Here is a 25,248-nt window from a genome sequence, read left to right on the forward strand (position 1 = left end):
CCCTGTCAGTTTCCTATCTTTGTTTCCAGCATATAGCCTGATGGGTTCCGGTATGCTGTGTATATCCTCTTTGGTAAATACAAACGCAAAAAATGTGTTGAGGTTGTCGGCAATTGCTTTGTCCTCCTTTAGCACTCCCTTTATTCCATGGTCACCCAACAGTCCCACCGCTTCCTTCGTGGGTCGTTTCCCCTTAATATATCGAAAGAACGGCTTGAAGTTTTTTGCCTCCTTGTCTATTTTTTCCTTGTAGTCTCTTTTGGCCCCTTTTACCGCCTTATGGCACCTGCGTTGATGTTGTTTGTGCTTATTCCAGTTATCGTCCATTCTTGACCTTTTCCATTCCTTAAACAAAGTTTTCTTGTCTCTGATTGCTTCCTTCACCTCTACAGTGAGCCACGCCGATTCCTTGTTCTTTTTCCTCTTGGATCCCTTGTTGATATGCGGTATATAGAGATTTTGTGCCTCGGTGACTGTGTCCTTAAAAAGGGACCAAGCTTGCTCTAGCATCTTTACAGTGCTTATCCTCTTCTTAATCTTCTTCCCCACCATGAGCCTCATCCCTTCGTAATTCCCTTTTTGGAAGTTCAATACCATGGCCGTCGTCCTGGACTGATGTTTCACCCTTGCATCCAGGTCGAAGCGGATCATGTTGTGATCGCTGTTTCCCAGCGTCCCTTTTACTTCTACACCTTGCGCCGGTCCTTGCAGTCCGTTTAGAATTAAGTCCAGAATTGCATTTCCTCTTGTATTTTCCTTGGCAAGTTGTTCCAGGAAACAATTGCCTACAGCATCCAGGAACTTGGTCTCCCTAGCACAGCCGGAGGTGCCTAGGTTCCAGTCTATCCCCGGATAGTTGAAGTCACCCATAATAACTGCGTTGCCTCCCTTGCAGTTGTGTTTAATCTCATCTCATTTCTCCATCAATTTCTTCGGACTGTCCTGTGGGTCGGTAGTAGATGCCGATCTTCGTTTCCAGTCCATTTGTTCCCGGAATTTTGACCCATAGAGACTCTAACTTATCCGTCTGTTGTGGTATGTTCTCTCCAGTAGATTCAATTCCCTCTTTGACGTATATGGCAATGCCCCCACCTTTTTGAGCCACTCTGTCTCCAGTAGCACAGTGTCCCAGATGTTTTCCTCAGTCCACCATGTTTCCGTGATGCCGATGATGTCCACGTTATCTTTTTGTGCCATAGCTTCTAATTCACCCATCTTATTCCTTAGACTCCTTGTGTTCATGTACATACACTTGAGTTTGCAGTCTGTTCCTTTCTTGCATTTCCTTCCCTCTTGTTTCCCTTTCGATCTGTCTTGCCTGTGATCCGTTGAGTCTTCCCCTCTATCTTCCTGCACGGTATCCTCCGGGTATACCGTTTCCCGAAACATCGACTCTCTCTCCTCCTCCATTTTTCCCTTGAGTATGTCAGGTTCCTCAGGAAAGCTCTATAATGGTCAGATATGGCATCCAGTATACGGATCCTTGATCCCTTCGATTGCGATAAACTTCTTCAGTTCTATCTGTACTCTCCTTCAAGATGCGTTCCTTAAGAATTAGGAGACTCTTCTTTCTCTTACTGTTGCTCCCAGCATATTTGTCTATATCGACCTTTGAAACTGGAACTTTTACTCGTTGTTCTCCGCTGCACATACTTGCATTCACAGCACCATTGATACTATTTCAGGGATCCATCATGGATGTAGAGCCTGTAAGGTGGTATTTCCCTTTTTTGTGCACTATAATCATGAAGTAAACAGGACAGTGTTTTTCTGCTTAGTTTGGACCCTATTAAGCATCTGTTTGTTACGCCATCATGATAATAACCTATAGAACGGCTGAGGATGGATTGTCTAGCCCATCCATCACAACAACTCAGCTATATTACATTACCAGGATTCTAATGTTGGGATCCAATCTGGGTGTAGAACCTGTTAAGTTGAATCCCCTCCCACATTTTTCCATTGTCAAAAAGAGCCATTATTGGGGTACAACCTCTCACATGGATTGCCTTCTTTTCCTTGACTGTTTCATCCAGATTCTCTTTTGAGGCTTGAAGATGGAGAATACTATATAGACGGTTCACTAATTCGGTTCCTTCAGCAGGATCAACCAAGTTCTTCAATGCAGATCATCTACCACTTGTACCATCAATGTTAATTCAGTACTCCAGGAAATATTCACACTATTCTTTTGGAATATCTTACCCTACTGTCCTTTTCCTATTAATGTCAAACAGATATGTCCAGATCAACCTTCATCTCTATCTCCTTCTTTATTCTAAAGACCTTGGAGATTTGGGACTGGCTGTAGGGGAGGAGGAGGCCAGTACACATCCTATTTGGGATGGTTTTTACCTTTATAAGCCTAAACCTGTTCTTAAACCTTTCCTTGTCCATTCTGAGATGTTAACTACCAGCTAACTAGACTATGAACAGGTTCACACTCATATCTTTGACATCTGTTCTGGACCTCTAAACTATCCCCTTTTTTTTGGCAGCTATTATTCCAAGGCTTCTGCTGAACAGGAGACTACCTTTGTTAAAAGTTTTCTTCTTTTCCAAATTATATATCGCTCCCCTTTGGAGCATTATTGTTTTCTACCTGTCTACTCCTATGAAGCATATCTAAGAACAGAGACAAGAGTGCACATCTGCTCCATTGCTCAGAGTGCAGGGCTCTGTAAACCGACCCTGATCCAAATTCAATTTTAGCTCTGTCACCGATTTCAAGTCCCCACCCTGCTGATGTGATATTTCTCTATTAGTCATCTTCATACCTGACTTTCCATTTTTCTCTATGGCTCAAACCAACAGGGCTCCCTTCCTAGCTAAGGCTGAGAGCATGTAAACTCTCTCCACCAGCTGTACAAATCGAAATATCTGCTGATGACTAAGGTATGTTGAATTTCAAAGGATTGCCAATCAAAATCAAACTCAATCTGGCAATGCTACCATTTACATCCTGTGATGTTGGTTTTGTAGCTTGCTGTAACCACTCCAAATTATATTTCGCTTATTTCTTTTATTTGGGAACTCTGTGCTGTTTGCACAGAGAATTCTAAAGTTGATTCTGTGCATTTCTTGTGTGCTACTATTATTTTTCATTCCCCCATGACACTATATCTGGTTTCTTCCACTCTTTAGTATCTATCATATGTTTTCAGCTGGAATTAGTTTCCAGCAGTAAGTGCTCTCCATGTTTTATCTGGCTTGTATTGCTACAGTGCAAAATTAATGCCTCGTATTGAGTCTACGATTTTTTTTTCCGTTGGGCTACTGAACTTTCTGTTCTACCGTCAGCCTTTCTATCTTTTCTTGAAGAATTTCTCTTACTCTCATATTATCTGTGCAATAATACTTTCCTTCTGATTGCATAGTTACTCTTATTTCTCTCTCTTGCTTTATGGCCACCTTCTTTGTGTAGTTCTGCCTATCTCTCTTGCTTAATAAAAGCCTATGAAGGAACTCTAACTTACAGGCACATTGCCTCTGTCCATTTTATTCGTTCACCTTCAGCTCTACAGTGTTTCTTCACCTTCAGTTGATATTTCTTAGTTCAGGAATAAACTAATAGTTTGGTATCAAGCAGTTCACTTAACAGGCTTGACTTTGTGTAGCTTGTTATGTTTTTTTTTTAATTCTTATTTCAAAAAATTGAGAACAGAATACAACTAAATTTTGATCATTTTATAATTTACAGTACTTCTATTAGTGCACATATTTTTTCTTGCTGTACTTTCCCACTATTTGTAACCAGATTATGGTAGCTCTTTTTCCCCTTTCTTTTCTTTCAGAAGGGATCCAAAACTTGAGACCATTGAGATGCTACAGTCCACTGAGCTGTTCTGAGATGAAGTCTTGCAAAGGGGGTAGCATGAACTGTGTGGAGGCCATGTGACCCATGAATTGCATCATCTGTCTCGCTGAGATGGATTGCAGAGTAGAAACTTGCGTGCAAAGATGAAGCAAAGTGTCTCTACTCTCATATATTCTCTTGCTTGATTCTCAAGTTTCTGAGCTAACTTCGCCCTTTCAGTAGAGGATGAGACCAGTTTCTGCAGTAACATTGCATATCTTTTTCTTTGTTTTCCTTCCATATAGGGATATCCCACATTTCCATCCCCTGTTCACCATGGCTTTACTACACTTCTTTGCTGGTTTCCCTTTTTTTCAGCATATTTCTTAGGAAGGGCTGCTTCTTACTGCCTTCTTTGTATTGGCTCTGGTCATTTTCAAGACATACCAGAGCTCTCTTGTAGCCCTCAATGGGAGCATTTTTAAACATGTGGCCACTATTTCTTTCTATGGTCCACAGTAACATTTTTCTCTCCTTTCTACTGTTTTTTTTCCCTAGTTTTCTTGAAACTATCCAATGGGAAGAGACTGAGTCTGCCATAGGAATTCTGGAGGATAGGGTTCTTCTGTTTAGTCTGTATTTCATTCCCTTGCCTCCGCCTACTTGTATCAGACAGTATACCTGATTTTCTTGTGAGGCACAAACGTTTGTTTCCCTAGAGGCCAACTCTTCCTCCATCCCTTTACTAAAGTCCCACATGTGAGAATATGCTGTTTGCTTGTCTAAGGATAAAGCACAGTTACTTACCGTAACAAGAGTTATCCAGGGACAGTAGGCAGATATTCTCACAACCCGCCCACCTCCCCTAGTTGGCTTCTTCACTTGGGCATAGAACTGATGACCTCGCAAACTGGCATCGGGCAGGAAAGCACTCGTGCATGCTCGATGCGGGCAGTCGCAAACTTTCTAAAAATCTTAAAGTGGCAATATACTTTTACCACTATCCGTACTGGGCTCCATGGATGACATCACCCACGTGAAAATATCTGCCTGCTGTCCCTGGATAACACCTGTTACGGTAAGTAACTGCTTTTTCTAATGTCCTGCAGTCTCTGTAAATATTCTCTAACTAGTTCCAGCTTTAGTATTTTCTTAATAAACTATTTTTGTTAGAAGCATAAATATAGTAACCCACAGGGAAACTGCTTATTAAATTATAAAATTTGTTACTTGTTTGGAAAAAAAAAAAGTGCATCTGAGTATCATGTAGAGCACAGGTGTCAAAGTCGGTCCTCGAGGGCCGGAATCCAGTCGGGTTTTCAGGATTTCCCCAATGAATATGCATGAGATCTATGTGCATGCACTGCTTTCAATGCATATTCATTGGGGAAATCCTGAAAAACCCGACTGGATTACGGCCCTCGAGGAGGGACTTTGACACCCCTGATGTAGAGAATAATTTTTTTTAATGTATCTTATGCTTATTTGTCTGAAATTTATCAGGATGCAGTTCGTACTTGAAAATGTTACTTCACTTTTTAAAATATTGTTCTTATCAAGGTTATTCTTTTCTTCAGCATGCCAGTGCAATGGCCATAGTAAATGCATCAATGAAAGCATTTGTGAAAAGTGTGAGAATCTGACGACAGGCAAAAACTGTGATACATGTATTTCTGGTTACTATGGAGACCCTACCAATGGGGGAACATGTCAGTGTAAGTGATACCCAGCCATTCAAAAAAAATGCTGCTTTTCTTTCAAAGATTGTGTCGTGATAGCAAAATTATGCAAGGTGATAAGTACTGTACTGTATTTGTAACCTAACGAGTAGTTCTGGTGCAAAGGGTGCCTCAGTCTTGACCAATGGGTTATTTTCCTCTCTTAACTATGAGTTGTGTAGAAGACAATGCATCATCTACCTTTTTCAGCTCCACCTCCTTCCTCAGTGAGATGTGTTGTAGTTCCTCAGTCTTTTCTTCTACAGATGAATACCTATTTGAATTGTTGGGATCCATCTGTCTCGCAAGTTGGAAGATGTCTTTCTGGACATAGGTGCGATGAGCGAGGTGATTAAATTCGCAGACTATACGAACTTATTCATAGTGGTGAAGACCCAGGGGGATTGCAAAGATCTGCAATGTGACATAATCAGGCTCGAGGAATGGGCATCGACATAGCAGATGAGGTTTAACGTGGATAAGTGTAAAGTGATGCATGTCGGTAACAAAAATCTCATGCACGAATACAGGATGTCCTTGGAGAGACCTCCCAGGAAAGGGACTTGGGAGTTCTGATCGACAAGTCCACGCAATGTGTGGCGGCAGCAAAAAGTGCAAACAGAATGCTAGGAATGATAAAGAAGGGGATCACGAACAGATCAGAGAAGGGGATAGACTTAGTAGATAAGGACAGGTTGTTCACCCTCTCCAAGGTAGGGAGAACGAGAGGGCACTCTCTAAAGTTGAAAGGGGATAGATTCCGTACAAACGTAAGGAAGTTCTTCTTCACCCAGAGAGTGGTAGAAAGCTGGAACGCTCTTCCGGAGGCTGTTATAGGGGAAAACACCCTCCAGGGATTCAAGACAAAGTTAGACAAGTTCCTGCTGAACAAGAACGGGCGCTGGTAGGGCTAGTCTCGGTTAGGGTGCTGGTCTTTGACCAGAGGGCCGCCGCGTGAGCGAACTGCTGGGCATGATGGACCACTGGTCTAACCCTGCAGCAGCAATTCTTATGTTCTTATGCCTTGCTGAGTTAACATTTTTAATTTCGGGGGGGTGGGAGTGGTTCTTTTTATCTGAGTTTGGAGGCTTTTGCTGCTCAAGAGGTCCCTAGCAGCTCTGGAACAGCTTTGCCTGGGAGAAGACACAGACTCTTTGAGCAGAAGTCTGTAGCTAACAGTGTTGGCATTGGTATTGCCGGCATTGGCATCTGTAGAGTGTAAGGTTTGTTTCCGTAGTAGCTTGGCTCGCTCCTAGACACTCTGGAGCTTGAGCACAGGCTGTTTGTCCCCGTGGCTGTCTGGTGGGCTTTGGCGGTTGCTGGCTGCGTTTTTCTCCTCCTTGACAATGTGTTTGAGGTGTGGGTGTCTGCAGTCTCAGTCTGGCCTCAGTCTGACTGGCAGCCCAAAGATTGCTACATTTGAACCCAGAGTCTGTGGCAGAGGTCTTCTTCATTATCCAGCTGTAGTGTGAGCTGAAGTAGGCACAGTACCAGCATAGAACAGTGAGTGCAGGCTATAATAACTTATGGGAGAATGGAGGGGGATCTAAAAATGGTTGTTTTGGGGTTGCTAAGGCCTGGTTTAGAGTCCCCCAACTTTAAAAACCCCTTTCTTAAATTTTTTAATATTGCTCACCTGGGTTATTTTTTTGTTCCACCATCATGCTGTGGTGGCTATCTTCCTGATTTTGATTAAAATGCCTCTGTCTGCCTCAGTACATCTTGATTATGCTGAAATGGACTGGGAGAACTGTGGGTCAGAGTCAATGCCTTTGCTACCCCAGAGTGAATCTTTAATCTTAAAAGACTCAGTGTCTATGTCTGTTATTATCACCGCCTCTCATTATAATTGGGGACTAACTAACTGTACAAGATAATTATTTGTTTTTTAAATTATTGTATCCAGAAATATTTTTGTATTTTTTATGGCTTTCTATTGTACAGTTATTATGTTGTGATTCGTTATTATCATGAAAACTTGAAATTTAATAAAGAAATAATTAGAGACTCAGTGTCTCAAGCTCCTTGACCAGAGAGAAGACCCGATGTTGCGCTGGCTTTTTAAGTTTGCAGCTTTGCTAGAGATTATCACAGACTCGTTTTGGAAATTAAAACTTCAACCCCAGCAGACCTTTCCTTCACAGTGTTCTGTCATGGGTAATACTAAAGCTCAGACTGCTCTTTTCCCTTTGCATCCAGACATTACAATGCTGCTCATTGAGCATTGAGGATTTCCAGGATCATGGCAAAGTTGTACTTGATGTTTCATGAGTTTCAACAGTTGTTTGTCCCACCCAAGGTGGATTCGTTAGTAGCTCAAGTTACCAAACATACTTCTCTGCTTAGTGAGGGTGGAGTGATTTTAAAGAATGCACAGAATTGCAGGATAGATGTAATCCTCAAAAGTCAATTTGTGACCTTGGTTTTGGGACTAAAAGCGGCAGCAGCAGCTTCTTTCATAGCAGGTGCCTTCCATATAAGATTACATTGAATTCCCACGGCTGATGATGATGCTTCCCCCAGCTGTTAATAGTGGGAGTGTATTATGTAGCTGATGCACTGTATGACATATTCAGGGTCTTGAGCAAAGTTTTGGCTTATTCTGTTTCTGCCCACAGAATGCTTTGGATCAGGCAATGGATGGGAGATTCAGCTTCCAAAGCCACACTGAGCAGGCTTCCCTTCAAAGGCCAATGTTCTTTGGTAAGGGATTGGATGATCTTATTGCCAGTGTGACAGATCAGCACCCTAAATCCTTACCAGACAGCAGACCACATGCCCCTAGAGGGTTTGGTTGTGATACTTTTTGAGGTTCTTGGCGATTTCATCAGTACACCAGAGGGTCCTCTACCCAGAAATTGTATCAAGGTTCTCGACAGGTTTGGCAGCAACAGGTGACCCCCAGACCTCCAGTTCTCATGCTGCAGCAGCCGCCAAGAAAGCCCAATGATGCCATGTTGGTAGCTGTCATTCTCCAGATAGGACGGTTGTCTGCTTATTGGGAGACTTAGGCGCAGATTTGCTCAGACTACTGGGTGCTAGATATCATTTGAGAGGGTTACAAGTTCACATCTTTTTATGTCCTCTGGTAGACTTCTTTGTGGATTCTCTGACTGGACATCCAGAGAAAGCAGTCAGTCTGCGCAGTGGTGAAGTGGCTTGTAGCTGTTCAAGCTGTAGAGTCAGTACCACCTGAAGATTGGGCTTGGGCAGATACTCTATATACTTAATAGTACCCAAGAAAGGCTTGAATGCCTGGAAACCAATCCTAGATCTGAAGTCGGTCAACATAGCACTAAAAGTGCCCCAATTCCACATGGAAACCAGAGGTGTAGCTTCCTCTTGGGCGGAATCAAGGGTGATAACCCCAGAAGAGATATGTAGATCTGTGACATGCTTTTCCCTATACACTTACACTAAATTCTATAGGGTGGATGTGGAAGCGCAAGAGGATTCAGCTTTTGGATCCTCAGTAATGAAATAGGCTTTTCTCTCCCACCCGGGACTTCAGCATACCATTCCTGTTGCACTGGAAAGAAAGATTAGGTTCTTACCTTGATAATATCTTTTCCAGTAAATAGGAATGGTATGCTATATCCCCTGCCCAATAATTTCTGATGCGCCTGTTTCTGCCTTATGCTTCATGGTCCTCTCCATAATTTTCTCTCCCAGTTAGACTATGGTTTCAGAATCAGTTTTAAATAAGATCTAAAGAGATAATTGAGCTCGACAGATATTCAAGCTGTTCCTTTTCTTTGATGTGTTTTACTGTTCAATGGTAATGTTCTTTCATTTATACTTTACATTATCATTATTAACAATTATGATGTTGTATGAGCAGATCACAACCTTGGTTTCAGGGCATGTCCTGTATCCATCTTTCTCCTGTATTTTATTCTAGAGCTTTTGCATGCTTTGGAATGAACTGAAGGGTGCAACAAACTCCTGGGAGAAGGAGGAGGTTTCAGAAGCTATGGTTGACATCTTTCTGCCATATGCTTCCGAGAATGGACAAGTGCTCTAAGGTTCAGCATACTATTGACAGCGAAAGCTAGAAGGATGCTAGGGTGTAGAGGAAAAGATATGGCCGCTAGGAAGAAGGAGGTATTGATGTCCCTGTATAAGACTTTGGAGAGATCTCATTTAGAATATTGTGTACAATCTGGAGACCACACCTTCAAAAAGATATAAAAAGGATGGAGTTAGTCCAGAGGAAGGCTACTAAAATGGTATGTGGTTTTCATCAAAAGGCGTATGGGGACAGACTTAAAGATCTCAATCGATATACTTTGGAGGAAAGACGGGAGAGGGGAGATACGATAGAGATGTTTAAATACCTATGTAATGTAAATGCGCATGAGTTTAAATAACAGCTTAATGTAAATGCATATGAGTCGAGTCTCTTTCATTTGAAAGGAAACTCTGTAATGAGAGGGCATAGGATGAAGTTAAGAGGTGACAGGCTCCAGAGTAATCTAAGGAAATACTTTTTTACAGAAAGGGTTGTAGATGCATAGAACGGTCTTCTAGAAGAGGTGGTGGAGACAGAGACTGTGTCTGAATTCAGGAGGGCATGGGATAGGCACGTGGGATCTCTTAGAGCACAGGTGTCAAACTCAAGGCCCGTGGTCTGAATCCGGCCCGCTTAGCTGTTTTATGTGGCTCGCGGTCCAATGCCCCCAGTGTTCTCTTGTGGCTGGCTCCCTCCTCCTCACAGCCATGCAGTCAAGTTTCAAGTTTATTTAAGCTTTTGATGAATCGCCTATTACAATTGCTAGGCGATGTACATAGTCTAAGTAAAATAGATTAAGAAACTTAACATAATAACAATAACATTTCAATTAATACTTACATGAGGGGTGAGGAAAGGAGTTAAAAGTTACAATATTGGGTATGGCAAGAAAAGAAGGGAAAAACAAGAGGAAAGGGAACAAAATACCAAAGCACAATCTATATAGTGTTGTTAAAACAAATAAAAAGGTTTCAAGAGTTATAGGTATCATTAAATAAATAGGTTTTTTAAAGTTTTTTTAAATGTTACAATATCATGTTCTGATCTAATGTACTGAGGAAGGGCATTCCACCATTGTGGACCCGCCACAGTGAACATGTCTAATCTTCTGGTCCCTATGATTTTCAATGAAGGTACAGAAAGTAAGTTTTGATCTGATGATCGCAAAGAGCGTTGAGTTTTATATGGGATCAATGATCTAGAAATGAATTGTGGTTCACTGGATGCCAAGGTCTTAAAAATAAGAAGCATTATTTTGAACAAAATCTTATGACCGATTGGTAGCCAGTGAGCGTCTATTAATAATGGGGATACGTGGTCGAATTTTTTTGCATTGTAAATTAATTTTATGGCCGTATTCTGAATTATCTGTAATCTCCTTTTTTCTTTTTGTGTAATGTTTATAAATAGGGCATTACAGTAATCAATTTTTGTTATTATAAAGGAATGGATTAGTATCTTTAATGAGGATAGACTAAGAAATTTAGCGATTGACCTAATCTGACGTAGTTTAAAGAAACAATTTTTAACGGTGAGAGAAATATGTTCGTGATAGGTTAATTTGTCATCTAGCAGTAAACCAAGAATTTTAACTGAAGATACCAAATTGATTGGGATGTTATTAAGATAGAACGGTTTTGAGAGTGATATATCTTTTTTCCAATTGAATAGCATAGATTTAGTCTTATTAATGTTTAAAGCTAATTTATTTGTGTTAAGCCAATTTTGTATTTGTTCTAGTTTTTGATTAATAGAAGAGATTTCTATGTTGTCACCCGGGTCCAGGGGATGTATAAGTTGAATGTCATCTGCGTATGAAAATGGAATAAAGCCTAAAGCCTGACAGATCTCTAATAATGGTGAAAGGAAAATGTTAAATAATGAAGGGGACAAAATGGATCCTTGCGGGATTCCAAATGTTGATGTATAAGAAATGGAATCTTCGTTATTGAATCTAACAAAGGAATTTCGATTAGCAAGATATGAATTAAACCATTCTAAAACTCTCTCAGTTATTCCTTTTTCCTCAAGTCTGTTTAAAAGCAAATCATGATCTATGGTGTCAAAGGCAGCAGATATGTCTAAAGAAAAAAGAATAACAGATTTGTGGTGGTCTAGATAGTATTGGATATTCGAGGTTAGGCCTATTAATGAATATTCGGTGCTGTGGAATTTTCTGAATCCAGTTTGATTAGGGTGTAAAGCATTTGTTTTCTCGAAGAAGTCGGAAAGTTGATTAAAAATCAGTTTTTCAGTTAGTTTTGCAATAAATGGTATATTTGCTATCGGGCGGTAATTGGATACTTCATTGATGCTGATCTTATGATTTTTGACGATGGGGGTAATGGAAGCAGTCTTCCATTGAGGTGGGACTGTAGAGGTGAGTAAGCTATTCTGAATGAGTGATGGTATGAATGGGCCAAAATGTGAGAAGTGTTTTTTCAAATAAAAAGGAGGAATTATTTCGGATCGGGAACTTTTTAAATTGACTTGTTGAAATAAGGATTCAATATCTTGAAGGGATGGGATTTTGAAATTTGAACATTTTGCTGTCGGAATGAGTTCTGATTGAGCTGTGGTTTTAGAGTTGGTTAATGTGTTTTGTGAGAAAGAGTTGCGAATATTATTTATCTTTTGAGTGAATGCGTCGGCTAGTTCTTGAGCTTTTAATGAGGATTTTTGCATGGGATTATGTAATTTATTTTTTGGGTCCATAGATTTTAGAATGTTGTAAAGTATGGAAGAATTTTTTGCTTTTTCAATTTTATTGGAATAATAGGATTTCTTTGCCAGATTGATTTTGGTCTTGTATGATGAAACGTTTTCCCTATATTTTTGGAGGTTGTCAGGTGTTTTGTTTTGTCGCCATTTTCTTTCTAGAGAACGTAATTGTTGTTTGAACATTTGAAGCTCTGAAGTGTACCAAGGATTAATAATTCTACGATGAGAAATAGTTTTAGATGTTAGTGGGGATACTTTATCAAGGAGGGATGTCAAAGATGAGTTCCAGGCAGACAGTTGATTATCAATGGAGTCAGAGAATGCAGTTAAGATTTCTGGGTCAAGCATTGAAGATATATCTTTGTTGTCGAGGTTATTAAAATCTCTAAGAGTAATGGTTTTAGTTTTAGGAAGTAGATGTGAAATGTTAAGTTTAGAAAAAGTAAAAGTTATGAAATGATGGTCAGACCAGGGGATGGGCACGACCGACAGATCTGAGATGTTAGGCTTTTGGGACAGTGGTACAAAGATCATGTCTAATGTGTGATTAGCTATGTGAGTAGGAACTGTTATTTGTGGGTGTAAACTGAGGGGTGTTAGAATATTAAGTAGATCTTTTGTATTAGAATTAGTGGGGTCGTCGAAATGGATATTTAGGTCCCCTAGAATAAATGGAATGGTTGTCGCAGAAGAAAAGTCGAATATAATGTCTTGAAGTAGTGAAAGTTTATTTAAATCTATAGGTGGTGGAACGTATAATAAAAGAAAATTAAGTTGGTTATTTAAATTGCATTTTAGTTGGAGAAACTCGATTGTGGCAGCTTTCGGGGATTGATCGAGTAAATTTAGAAAATTGTGTTTATAGATGACGGCTAAGCCTCCACCCTTACGGTTATGATGATGGTTAAATAGGTAGTTGTAGTTGGGAGGGCAGCAGTACGATAGATAGGCTTCTTCTCCCTCTGCGAGCCAGGTTTCTGTAATGAATAGAGCTTGTAATTTTTTATTATCGATTTCGTCTTTTATTAAGTGATATTTGTTTTTGATAGATCTGGCGTTAATTAGCCCAAAACTTAAACTACTAATATTGCGTGTTACTGTACTATTGCAGGTAAAGGTAGTAATGGGAATTTTTAAAAGAGAAGAGTAGGGTGGGGTGATTATTTTATGTGTTGTAGGACGATGGCCCCAGAATGATGGGATATTATTTCCGGATGAATTAGCTAACATGTTGGGTTGTAATGGATGGATAAAGTCAAGAGTGAGGTTACCAATGAAGTGAAAGCCTAACAGTAAAAAATATAATAAACTAATAATGTATGGTATTCTAGTACTGTTAGTGGAACAAAAAGGTCGATTTTTTGTACCGCCCTCTGGCTGCGCACGAAGGAGCGCACAAAGGAGCAGGATCTGCTCCTTTTGCGTGCTCCTTCGGCGCGCGCCTCTGCGGCGTGTGCCGCAGAAGGCCCGTTTAAATGGAGCATCAGCTGACCTGATGGGGGAGGTGTCCGGCGCGCCGCCGCTGTGTGGCGGCAGAAGGAGCTGTAAGGCTGATGGGGGAGGTGTCCGGCACACTGCCGCTGCGCGGCGGCAGAAGGAGCTGTAAGGCTGATGGGGGAGGTGTCCGGCGCGCTGCCGCTGCACAGCGGCAGAAGGAGTTGTAAGGCTAGATAAAAAGTTAAACAGTAAGATAATTAAAACAAAGATAAGTTTAAAAATTAAAAATTAAAATTAAAATACAGGTGAATTAAAAACAAAGTTTTAAAGTGCCAGAGAGCTTGTGCAAAGGTGCAGTCGTATGCAGTGGCTCCTCACGCATCCCATGCCTCATCCAGAAGCATTCCCTCTGATGTTGCGATCGAAGGCTTCGAGTTCAGGCGCAGAATGCACGAGGAGCCACTGCACGCAGCTTCGTGCACACTGCGACTGTGAGGCGGAGGGAGCCGGCCACAAGAAAACACTGGGGGCATCGGACTGCGGGCTGCATAAAATGGCCAGAAAGTAAGACACCCGCCAGTGGGAGGCACAGCGTGGAGAGGGAGACAACAAAGGTAGGGGGAATTATTTTATTTTCAATTTAGTGTTTGAATTGTATCAATTTTGAGAATTTTAATTTGCTGTCTATTTTTTGTATTGCTCAGGAAGAAATACATTTGGGTTTTTTTCTCTGGGGGTTGTACTGCATGCAGACTCTTGAATCTTAGGGTTTCTTTTTTATATATTAGTACTTTTAGTTTTTGGTCCCGTATTTGCATAGGAGTTATATGTGTTCTGATAGGAATGAATTTTGAGAAGCATACAATGGGCTAGATTCACTAACCCTCCGATCCGTGTACGATTGAAGGCAGGCTGACTGATTTGCCAGCCATTGCATACAAATGGGGGTGATCGGAGGCATGTGCCCAACTGACTGCACGGACCGGATTGAGCCCTCACAGTAGTGACAGGAGAAGCAGCCTCCTGACACCTCTGTCAGAGCTCTGCCAGCTTTAAAAAATTTTTTTTAAATCGGGCTGATATTTTGCATGTTTTACACATGCAAAATATCAGCCCGATTTAAAAAAATTAAAAATTAAACCCCCCTCTCTCTCCTGACAAGTGTCCCTTCCCCTCTCTTTCTTCGAACCAAAAAATACCCAAAGCGAGGGTAACACTCCCAGCACCCCCCGCTTGTAGAATTCTCTTCCAGTTATGATTCGTTCTGAATTTTCTTATGTAAAATTTAGATTAATGATTAAGATGCATCTTTTTGGTTTAGCATTTTTATAAGAAGTTTGGTAAATTGTGATCCTGTTTTTTGGCAACTATTTAAGCAAGATTTGAACAAAATTATTTTCTTTTTAGATATAGATTACCTAGGGCTCCTTTTACTAAGCTGCGATAGCGGTTTTAGTGTGCGCTTAGCACGCGCAGAATTGCCATGTGCGCTAGACACTAACGCCAGCATTAAGCTGGCGTTAGTTCTTGGCACGTAGTGCGGGGGGGCAGTGCGCACTAAAAACACTAGCGCATCTTAGTAAAAGGAGCCTTAGATTTAATTACTTTTAAAATTTTATTTCATTTCTGTTCTTTATTGTTTTTTTCTTTGCTTTTCTATTTTATATACCATATAGGCCAGTGATCTCAAACATGCGGCCCGGGGGCCACATGCGGCCCGCCAGGTACTATTTTGAGGCCATCGGTATTTTTATCATAATCGCAAAATAAAACAGTTTCTTGATCATATATCTCTTTAGCTATAAATGACATTATTATTATTATTAAGACTTAGCTAAAAGGAAAGATTTATAAAGAGTTTTACCTTATGCAAAATTGTCATTTCTGTAATAAGACATTAACTATTTTTTCTGAGGCCCTCCAAGTACCTTCAAATCCAAAATGTGGCCCTGCAAAAGATTTGAATTTGAGACCACTGTTATAAAATGAAGATCCCTCAAAAAACTTTTTTGCACCATGAATCAGTCTTGCTGCTGTATTCTGCAGCAACTGCCATTTTCTCTGAAATTTCATGACAGCCTCTGTCTTCTGAGATTCCCTCTGTAGTTGTTTGGTTTATTGCTGTGGTGTTGCTTATCCTTGCTTATTTTATGATTGTGAATTGCCTCCTTTAATGTGGATTCAGTATTTATTGCTTTTGGGGTTTTTTTTTGGATTATATTATCAGAAGAATAAAATAAAGATATGGATAATATTTATAAAAATGGGTTTATTTGCTGTTTTCTCTACTTAAATCTGTTTTCATTTTATGTAAGTTTGAATAAACAGGGACTCTGACTTTTGCTAAATTTGTATGCTACTGCTTTGAAAACAGTGTAAAACTGAATAATAATAATTTACTTCTTTTTAACCTGTTATGAGGGTTTTTTTTTTAAATTCACAAACCAACTAACTCTGTGTCTCTTCTACAGCCTGCAAGTGTAATGGCCATGCATCTGTTTGCAACACAAACACTGGCAAGTGTTTCTGTACCACTAAGGGTATAAAAGGAGATGAGTGCCAACTGTGAGTTTTACTTTTCATATTGATATTTATTTCAAAGCTAATACATTCATACACAAAATTAGACTTGATCCCTCCACTTGGACCCAGATGCTGAAAAGCTTTCTGTGGCAATAAGAATCATTAAAGCACTCTTACTGGCATGGAAAGCTACCCTGCTGAACCACAAAAGGATTTTCAGCACAGAGCCAGCAGGGGAAGATCCAAACAGCTGAGTGGCATGGGAATCCCTGAAGCAGCAGCTTTGAGGAGTCCTGCTGGCACTGATAGGTGGGCAGGGAAAGCAGCAAAAAAATAATTGACAGCAGGGATAGGGAGAAGCTGTGCCTAGTGATTGCTCTTCTGAGCAGGCACCAGGCACAGCTCTTCCCTCTTTTACTGGTGCTGCTTCACATAAATAGTGTGCATATTGGGGAAAAATCTCTCCTGCCACGATAATTTTCATTGTGGTGTCAGAGTATTGTGCATCCAGGACCTTGGTTTCTTCAATTTCTTTACTGTGGACCTTTGTTTTCTTTTAGACCTTTTCCCCACACCTGAATGTCAAACAGTTGCAGCTCATTGATAAGTAGCTGGCCAGGGACTGAGGGGCTGATACATGAAGCATTACTGCATTTTTAACACAGTTTTGCTGGCCAAGCAATGCTCAAATGGTTTTAGTGCGGGTATTAACTTGCATGGAAACCATTACTGCAGACCACATTAACATGCTTTAAAATACATTTTAATGTGGTCATTACGTATTCCACAACCATGGTCCAAAAAACCAAACAAACCAGTTTTCTTGCCCACATATTTATCAATGATCTAGAAATGGGAATAACTAGTGAGATAATTAAATTTTCTGATGACACAAAGTTGTTTAAAGGATTGTGAAAAATTGCAAGAGGACCTTGTGAAACTGGAAGACTGGGTGTCAAAATGGCAAATGACGTTTAATGTGAGCAAGTGCAAAGTGATGCATGTGGAAAAGAGGAACCTGAACTATAGCTATGTGATGGCTGGGTTCTATGTTAGGAGTCACTGCCCAGGAAAAGGATCTAGGTGTCATTGTTGAGGATATGTTGTTAGGAATTATCAGGAAAAGAATTGAAAACAAAGATGAAAATGTTATAATGCCCTTGTATCGCTCTATGGTACAGCCACACCTCAAATACTGTGTGAAGTTCTTGTCGCTGTATCTCAAAATAGATATAGCGGAATTAGAAAAGGTACAGAGAAGGGCGACAAAAATGATAAAAAGGATGGGATGACTTCCCTATGAGAAAAAGCTGAAGCGGCTAGGGCTCTTCAGCTTGGTGAAGAGACAGCTCAGGGGTGATATGATATAGGTCTACAAAATAATGAGTGGAGTAGAAACATTGAAACATAATGGCAGATAAAAGCCAAATAGCCCATCCAGTCTGTCCATCCACAGTAACCATTATCTCTTCTTTGCTTTAACATATCCCATGTGCCTATCCCACGCTTTCTTGAATTCAGACAAAGTTTCTGTTTCCACCACCTCTTCCAGGAGACTGTTCCATGCATCTACCACCTTTTCTGTAAAAAAGTATTTCCTTAGATTACTCCGGAGCCTTTCACCTCTTAAATTCATCCTATGCCCTCTTAAATACATCCTATGTAGAGTTTCCTTTCAAATGAGAGACTCGACTCGTTTGCATTTACATCACGTAGGTATTTAAACGTCTCTATCATATCTGCCCTCTCATCTTTCCTCCAAAGTATACATATTGAGATCTTTAAATCTGTCCCCATATGCCTTAAGACGGAGACCATGCACCATTTTACTAGCCTTCCTCTGGATTGACTCCATCCTTTTTATATCTTTTTGAAGGTGCGACCTCCAGAATTGTACACAGTATTCTAAATGAGGTCTCATCAAAGTCTTATACAGGGGCTTCAATACCTCCTTTTTCCTACTGGCCATACCTCTCCCTATGCAACCTAGCATTCTTCTGGTTTTTGCCATCACTTTTTCAACCTGTTTGGCCATCTTAAGATCATCATATACAATCACACTCAAGTCCCACTCTTCTGTCGTGCACATAAGTTCTTCACCCCCTAAACTGTACCGTTCCCTCAGGTTTTTGCAGTCCAAATGCATGACCTTGAATTTCTTAGCATTAAATTTTAACTGCCAAATTTCAGACCATTATTCAAGCTTTGCCAGGTCCTTCTTCATGTTATTCACTGATTCGGAGTATCTATTCTATTGCAGATTTTGGTATCAACCCCAAAGAGGCAAATCTTATCCGACGGTCCTACAGCAATATCATTTATAAAAATGTTAAAAAGAACAGGTCCAAGAACAGAATCTTGAGGCACACCACTGGTAACATCCCTTTCCTCAGAGTGATCTCCATCGACCACTACCCTGTGTTGCCTTCCACTCAACCAGTTCTTGACCCAGCCTGTCATTTTGGGCCCCATCCCCCCATCCCGAGGGCACTCCGTTTATTTTATTCGCCGTCTATGTGGAACATGTCAAAGGCTTTGCTAAAATCTAAATACACCTCATCTAGCACACTCTCTCTATCCAATTCTCTGGTCACTCAGTGAAAGAAATTGATCAGATTTGTCTGACAAGACCTACCTCTAGTGAATCCATGTTGCCTCCGGTCCTGTAATCCACAGGATTCCAGAAACTTCACCATTCTCTGTTTTAAAGCGTTTCCATTAATTTGCTTACCATAGAAGTCAGACTTACCGGCCTGTAATTTCCTACTTCTTCCTTAATTCAACTTTAGTGGCGAGGGACCACATCTGTCCTTCTCCAGTATTCCGGTACCATTCCCAACTCAGCACCCTCGAATGTACACCATCCAGCCCCATCGCTTTGCCTACTTTTATTTTAACTAGCTCCTCACGAACACAACCCTCTGAAAATCGATCAGGGACTACCACTCCACCATCCCTATTTACATTTGTCTTCTGCAATCCCGTTCCCAGTGCTTCAGCCATAAATACTTTCCAAAAATACTAGGACTAGGGGACATGCAATGAAGTTACTATGTAGTAAATTTAAAACAAACCGGAGAGAATATTTCTTCACACAGCATGTAACTAAACTCTGAAGTTTGTTGCCAGAAAATGTGGTGAAATCAGTTAGCTATGTGGGGTTTAAAAAAGGTTTGGATAATTTCCTAAAAGAGAAGTCTATGGGTCATTTATTGAGATGGCTTAGGGAAATCCACTGCTTATTCCTAGGATAAACCAGCATAGAATTTGTTTTGCTACTTGGAATCTAGGTAGGTGCTTGGAACCTGGGTTGGCCACTGTTGGAAACAGGATACTGGGCTTGATGGACCTTTGGTCTGTCCCAGTAGGGCAATTCTTATGTTCTGGTTCAGTCTACAAGTGAGCACAACAGCACACAGACCTCGCTGGAGTCTCAAAGCACTTCCTCCCTAAAAGCAGAGACCAGTCTGGACTATGATAGTCCCTCAGACAGGGACTCAGAGGACAAAGGGTTAAATCTGATCACTTTACTGTCCCAAAGTGAGGCTTCCATGATGAGTGACACAGCCTCCCATTCAGAGGACCAAGAGTTATTGCCTATGGATCAGGGAGATGATCCCTCTGTCTGCTGAGTTTTTAAATCCTCGGCCCTAATGGAGATCATTACCAAGTCCCTCCGAGAACTGAAAAAAGATCCTCCGCAAACTGTCTTTGCAGAGTTCTCTACTCAGCAGGGTCCAGATAACCCACATCTTTTCTGTGGCACCTGGACATGAGGGTTTTAATCACAGAGCCTTGGGAGACCCCTGAAGACTCCCTGAGAGTGGCTAAAACCATTGGTAAACTGTATCCCATGGATTATGAATTACAGCAAATGTTTGCTATACCCAAGCTCCATGGTAGCCCAGGTGACTAAATACACTTCTCTACCCAGTGAAGGAGGGGTGGTTTTAAAAGATCCGCAGGGATGCAGAGTGGATATGATCTTCAAGAGGCAGTTTGAGGCTTTGACCTTTTAGGAGTCGAGGTTGCAGCTGTGACCTCCTTTGTGGCACACACCTCACACTCTAGACTAAGAACCCAGAGCCTACCTACTCTGATCCTCTGCATCAGCTTGTGCTGGAAGTTTGAGCATTTCGATCATCACCTGTCGTATTCCTTGGATCAGACAATAGGTGGATGATTCAACTTTATCAAGTGCTGCGAAACTTGATCATGTGTGACAGGATGGGATTAGTCCAGGCTGAGCATCCCCTCCAAAGGGAGAAAACTTCGTTCCTGCAGAATAAAGACACAAAGACTGTGATAGATAGCAATTCAGTATCAAATTTATTAATCAGAATATGGTAATATAACAGTATTTGTAACTTGGAGGTGTAGGTGCCCTTTGCATTCTGTCCCTATATCCCAAATCCAGCAATTGGACTGTTTTCTTTTATACCATTTTTTTACATCACACTCATTAATTATAATCAAGTAATACCATAGTAACAAAGCAAATCATATGATTTCCAGCAAGCTAACTATTAAGACATATCTGCACTACTTTCTCTTTCTGCTACAGACCTAAACTTTTAATTATTTTATCTTTAATATCATCTTATTTCAGTTATGTTCTAATATTTTCACATCCTATATAATAAAAGGCTAACTCGCGCATGCGCATTCCTATTTGTGTGTTCCGTGCGCTGTAGGTCTGGCCTAAGGAGTGCGCATGCGCGCTAATACGTCACCAGCCTATCGCCTCCACAAGCCGGACCGCAGCCAGACGACGTTCTCCGTTTCTCCTGCCGCCGCCGCCAATCTCCGTTTCTCCTTTGCCGCCCACCCCCTTCTTTTCCTGCGGGCCCGAATGGCGATTCCAGCAGCGTGTTCATCAGTCTCCACACGCTGCTTCGGGCCCTTCTACTGCCCTGATTTGCTCTGCCGCGTCTCTGATGATGTCATCAGGGACGTGCAAGAGTAAATCAGGGCAGTAGAAGGGCCCGAAGCAGCGTGTGGAGACTGATGCAAGCGCTGCTGGAATCACCACCTTTGTAGTCCGGCCCGCGGGAAGGGAAAGGGGGGGGGGGTAGAGGAAACGCTAATGCTGCTGCACAGGGAACTGGTGGGGGGGGGAGGGAAATGGAGGGGAAGGGAATGCTGCTTTGGACGGACAGACAGACAGAGAGAGGAAGGGAAACACAAAGAAAATAAGAAATACACAGGGGCAGGTGCTCAGGGAATTGGTGTGGGGGGAGGGAAATGAAGGGGGATGGAATGCTGCTTTGGACAGACAGAGAGAGGAAGGGAAACACAAAGAAAATAAGAAAGACACAGGGGCAGGTGCACAAGGGGGAGGGAAATGGAGTGGGGGGAGGGAAATGGAGGGGGATGGAATGCTGCTTTGGACAGACAGACAGAGGGAGGAAGGGAGACATAAAGGAAAGAAGAAAGACACAGAGTCAGGGAGATACACAGAAAGACAGACAGGCAAAGGAGGCCAGGGACAGAGACAGACAGAAAGGACAGCGGGAGCCGCGTCAGGAGGGGTGCGGGATGCGGCCGTGGGAACTTTTCCAATGGGTGCAACTGGGCAGCTGTCGGGAACCTTTGATCAGGGGCAGAGCAAGGTAAGAGTATCATAGGGATAAGAAGGAGGAGGGAGGATAAAAAAGGAAGGGATGCCTACTGCTGGACAGGGGGAGAAGGAAAGAGATGCTGATGGACAGGGGAGGTGAAGAAAAAGGAACGGAGGACTAATGTTGGACAGAGGGAGAAGGAAAGAGGTGCTGCTGGACAGGGGGGAGGTAAAACAAAGGGAGAAGGGCTGCTGCTGCATAAGGAGAGCAGTGAAGGGGTGGTGGTGGACACAGTGGAGGTAAAAGGAAGGGAAAATGGACAGGGGGAGCAGGCAAGGGGTGGTGATGGACAGCCAAGGAAAAAGAAAGGCAGAAAGAAAGAAAGCGGCTAAGGAGAGAGAGAGAAAAAAAGACAGACACACACACATATGTTCTAGCACCCGTTAATGTAACGGGCTTAAAGACTAGTAACTCTATAAAGCATTCTATCATGTGCACACATGCTTATAAGCTTTTTAGTCGATATTGTTTCTTTATTCAGCATTCATTCTTTTTAATATTATTGTCTTAATCTATAAAGCATATGAAAGGATGTACTCTTGCAACTCCTATATGATTTCTATACCTACCTAGTTCATTAACAAGAAATACTTCTCTTAATCAATATTTTATTTTCTGTCTCCTCATGTCATTCCATAACAAAGACCCTTATTATCTCAGCTTTTAATCTGTTCCTTATCAATATTTTTCTACCATACTTAAATCTTATTCTTAGTAATTTTTATTTTTATTTCCATACCCATAGTGCTGCCTGATTCAGGAAAAAAAATTTTGATTCGATTCAGCCTATTGAATCGATTTTTCGATTCTATTTTCCTGCCCAATTGGGTGTTTTTTCCCAAACATCCTGGTCGGTTTATTTTATAGCCTCTTCACCCCCTTTGCCCTCTCCTACCCACACTGGTCCTGTGGTGTCAACAAAATAAATAAACAAAAATACTTTTCCTCTCTCTGTTAAATCCTAGCTCACGTTCACGATCTTACACCAGCTCTGGAAGGATACACATTTCAAATCTGACATATTGTAATCACAAAACAGAAAATAAAATTATTTTTCCTACCATTTGTTGTCTGGTCATTTTTCAAATCATGTTGGTCCCATGTTGGTCTGGTTGTCTTCTTATCAGGCTCTCCTTTCTTCTTTCTCCGTGCTAACCATCCATCTTCCATCTCTGTCCTCCCCTTCTGTTTCCCTTTCCTCCCCCGGAGGTCTGGCATCTTTCCTTTTGTTCATCTCCATCACCCGCAGCTGCAGCAATGGACCCCCACCATCCACAGATCCACCATCTCTTCTTTTCTCAACTACCCTTTCATCCAGCATCTCTCTTCTGTGTCCCTGTCCCTATTCTCCTCTCCAGTACTGTCCCCCTTGTGTCCCTGTTCCTATGCTCCCTCCATGCCCAGCATCTTATCTCTCCCCATATCCAGCTTCTTCTTTCTCTCTTCCTTACCTCCTGTATCTCCTTCCCCAGGTACAGGCTTTCTCCTACTATCTCTCCTGCCATCCTGCACCCTGCCCACTTACTTTGGAGCAGTATCTGTCCCTCTTGTACCCTTCCCCTTGTGGTCTTGCATTTCTCTCTCCTTCTCTCCATTAGTCCAGCACCTCTCCTCTGCTTTCCTTCCCCTCTTTTTGATTTGGTCTCTCTCTTCCCTTCACTTTACCCCAGGTCTGGCATCTCCCCTCTCTTACTCCTTCATCCTCCTCCCTCTGCACAGGCCTGCTTCCCCGCCGCGAAGGCACTCTTCCTCCCCGCCATGAAGGCCTGCTTCCCCCGCAAAGGCTTGCCCCCCACCCACCGTGAAGGCACTCTTCCTCCTCCTCCCCACCACGAAGGCACTCTTCCTCCTCCTCCCTACTGTGAAGGCCTGCTCCCCCCTCAAGTCTGCATGTTCCCCCCACCTTCCCTGCTCTTACTTTAAGCAGCTAATATGGCAGCCTGCAGGATCGCTGGTGCTATAGCGATCCCTGCAGCTGCCCGTCGTCCTCAGCAGCACATTCTCTCTGCCGCGATCCTTCCCCTGACGTCAGAGCAGGGGCAGGACCGTAGCAGAGAGAACGTGCCACTGAGGACAACGGGCAGCTGAAGGGATCGCTATAGCACCAGCGATCCTGCAGGCTACCGTATTAGCTGCTTAAGGTAAGAGCGGCAAGCTGGGGGAACATGCAGGCTTTTCTGACTGACCCTCCCCCCTCAAGCAAGAGTGGCAGCAGACAGCCAGCAAGAGGCAGTGCTGCCACTCCTGCTTTAGGAAGTCACGGGGGAAGGGTCGGTCATTGAATCGGGAGGCTGATTTTTTTTTGTAAATTGAATCGATTCGAATCGGGCAGCACTACACACCCATCTGTGTACTTGTGCTTTAATTTTTTAACACTAGGTGGCAGTAACAAACTTCTCAACATTTTTATCTCATTTGTCCCTTTCTTAACCCTTTCAGGACCAAGGGACATATTTGTCCCATAACTTTAAAATCCTATAAATTTTGATTGGGATAGTCTACAGTTCTAAATTTGATATGTACGGATGCCATATGATACTGCCTTTATGTAAACAAACTGGTTCCGACATTCATTCATTAGCATCGTTGCCAGATTGACGAGAAGATTCACTTGCCACACTGTCCATAAGCCAGAAGTGTGATTTTTTAAATAAAAATAATGATATTTCACAAAAAAAAATCAATTTTTTGGCATCTGCAAGCCCTTTTTACCATAAAAATGTCGTCAAAACCACAAAAATTGGCCTACGATCCTTATGGTCCTGAAAGGGTTAACCAGCTGTTTATTACAAATTCATCTGGACCTCACTTCTCTTTAAGCTAACTGTCTTCATTATATTCTCATAGTACTTTTCCTGTCAACAACTCACTAGTTCTGCAAAACCTGTTTATCAAGCAGAACCCTTATCAACAGTTTATCATGTTGTAATTTCTAGACCTTTCTTCATAATTGCCTTTCCTACTTTTGTATTTGTATTATTTTCCTCTAAAGTCATCGGGGAAGGTTTTATTTAATTTTATATATGTTCTATGTAACATGAGCCAGGTAGGGAAAATGGATTAAAATTTATTCATTCACTGCTTTGCTTCATGTTTTCTTTTTCCTGCAATCTCATCTCATTTCAAACAATTTAAAGATGTTACATTGTTTTTGCCTTATATCAGGGGTGTCAAACTCAAATCACATAAGGGACCGAAATCTAAAACATAGGCTAAGTCTATGAGCATCAGGAGCAGCGCGGGGCATTCAGCGGAGCTCCCTGCGCTAAAAAATCGCTATCGTGGTTTAATAAAAGGAGGTCTTAGTTTTAATAAAAGTACAGTGGTGCCTCGCACAGCGAACGCCTCGCACAGCGAACGCTGCGCACAACGAACTTTATGTCTTGATTCGTACAACGGACTTCGTTTCACACAACGAAG

The 25,248-nt window shown here is 41.8% G+C and overlaps 1 protein-coding gene across 1 annotated transcript in view; it reads left to right on the plus strand.

The window, feature by feature from the left end:
- ATRN (attractin) overlaps window positions 1–25,248 on the plus strand; it is a 333,522-nt gene that overhangs the window by 186,470 nt on the left and 121,804 nt on the right. The window contains exons 19-20 of the mRNA XM_033953188.1: window positions 5,374–5,511; window positions 16,156–16,249. Of these exons, the coding sequence (XP_033809079.1) occupies window positions 5,374–5,511; window positions 16,156–16,249 (232 nt within the window). The remainder of the gene's footprint in view (window positions 1–5,373; window positions 5,512–16,155; window positions 16,250–25,248) is intronic.

The sequence above is a fragment of the Geotrypetes seraphini genome, chromosome 1, assembly GCF_902459505.1.
Source record: "Geotrypetes seraphini chromosome 1, aGeoSer1.1, whole genome shotgun sequence".
Lineage (NCBI taxonomy): Eukaryota > Metazoa > Chordata > Amphibia > Gymnophiona > Dermophiidae > Geotrypetes > Geotrypetes seraphini.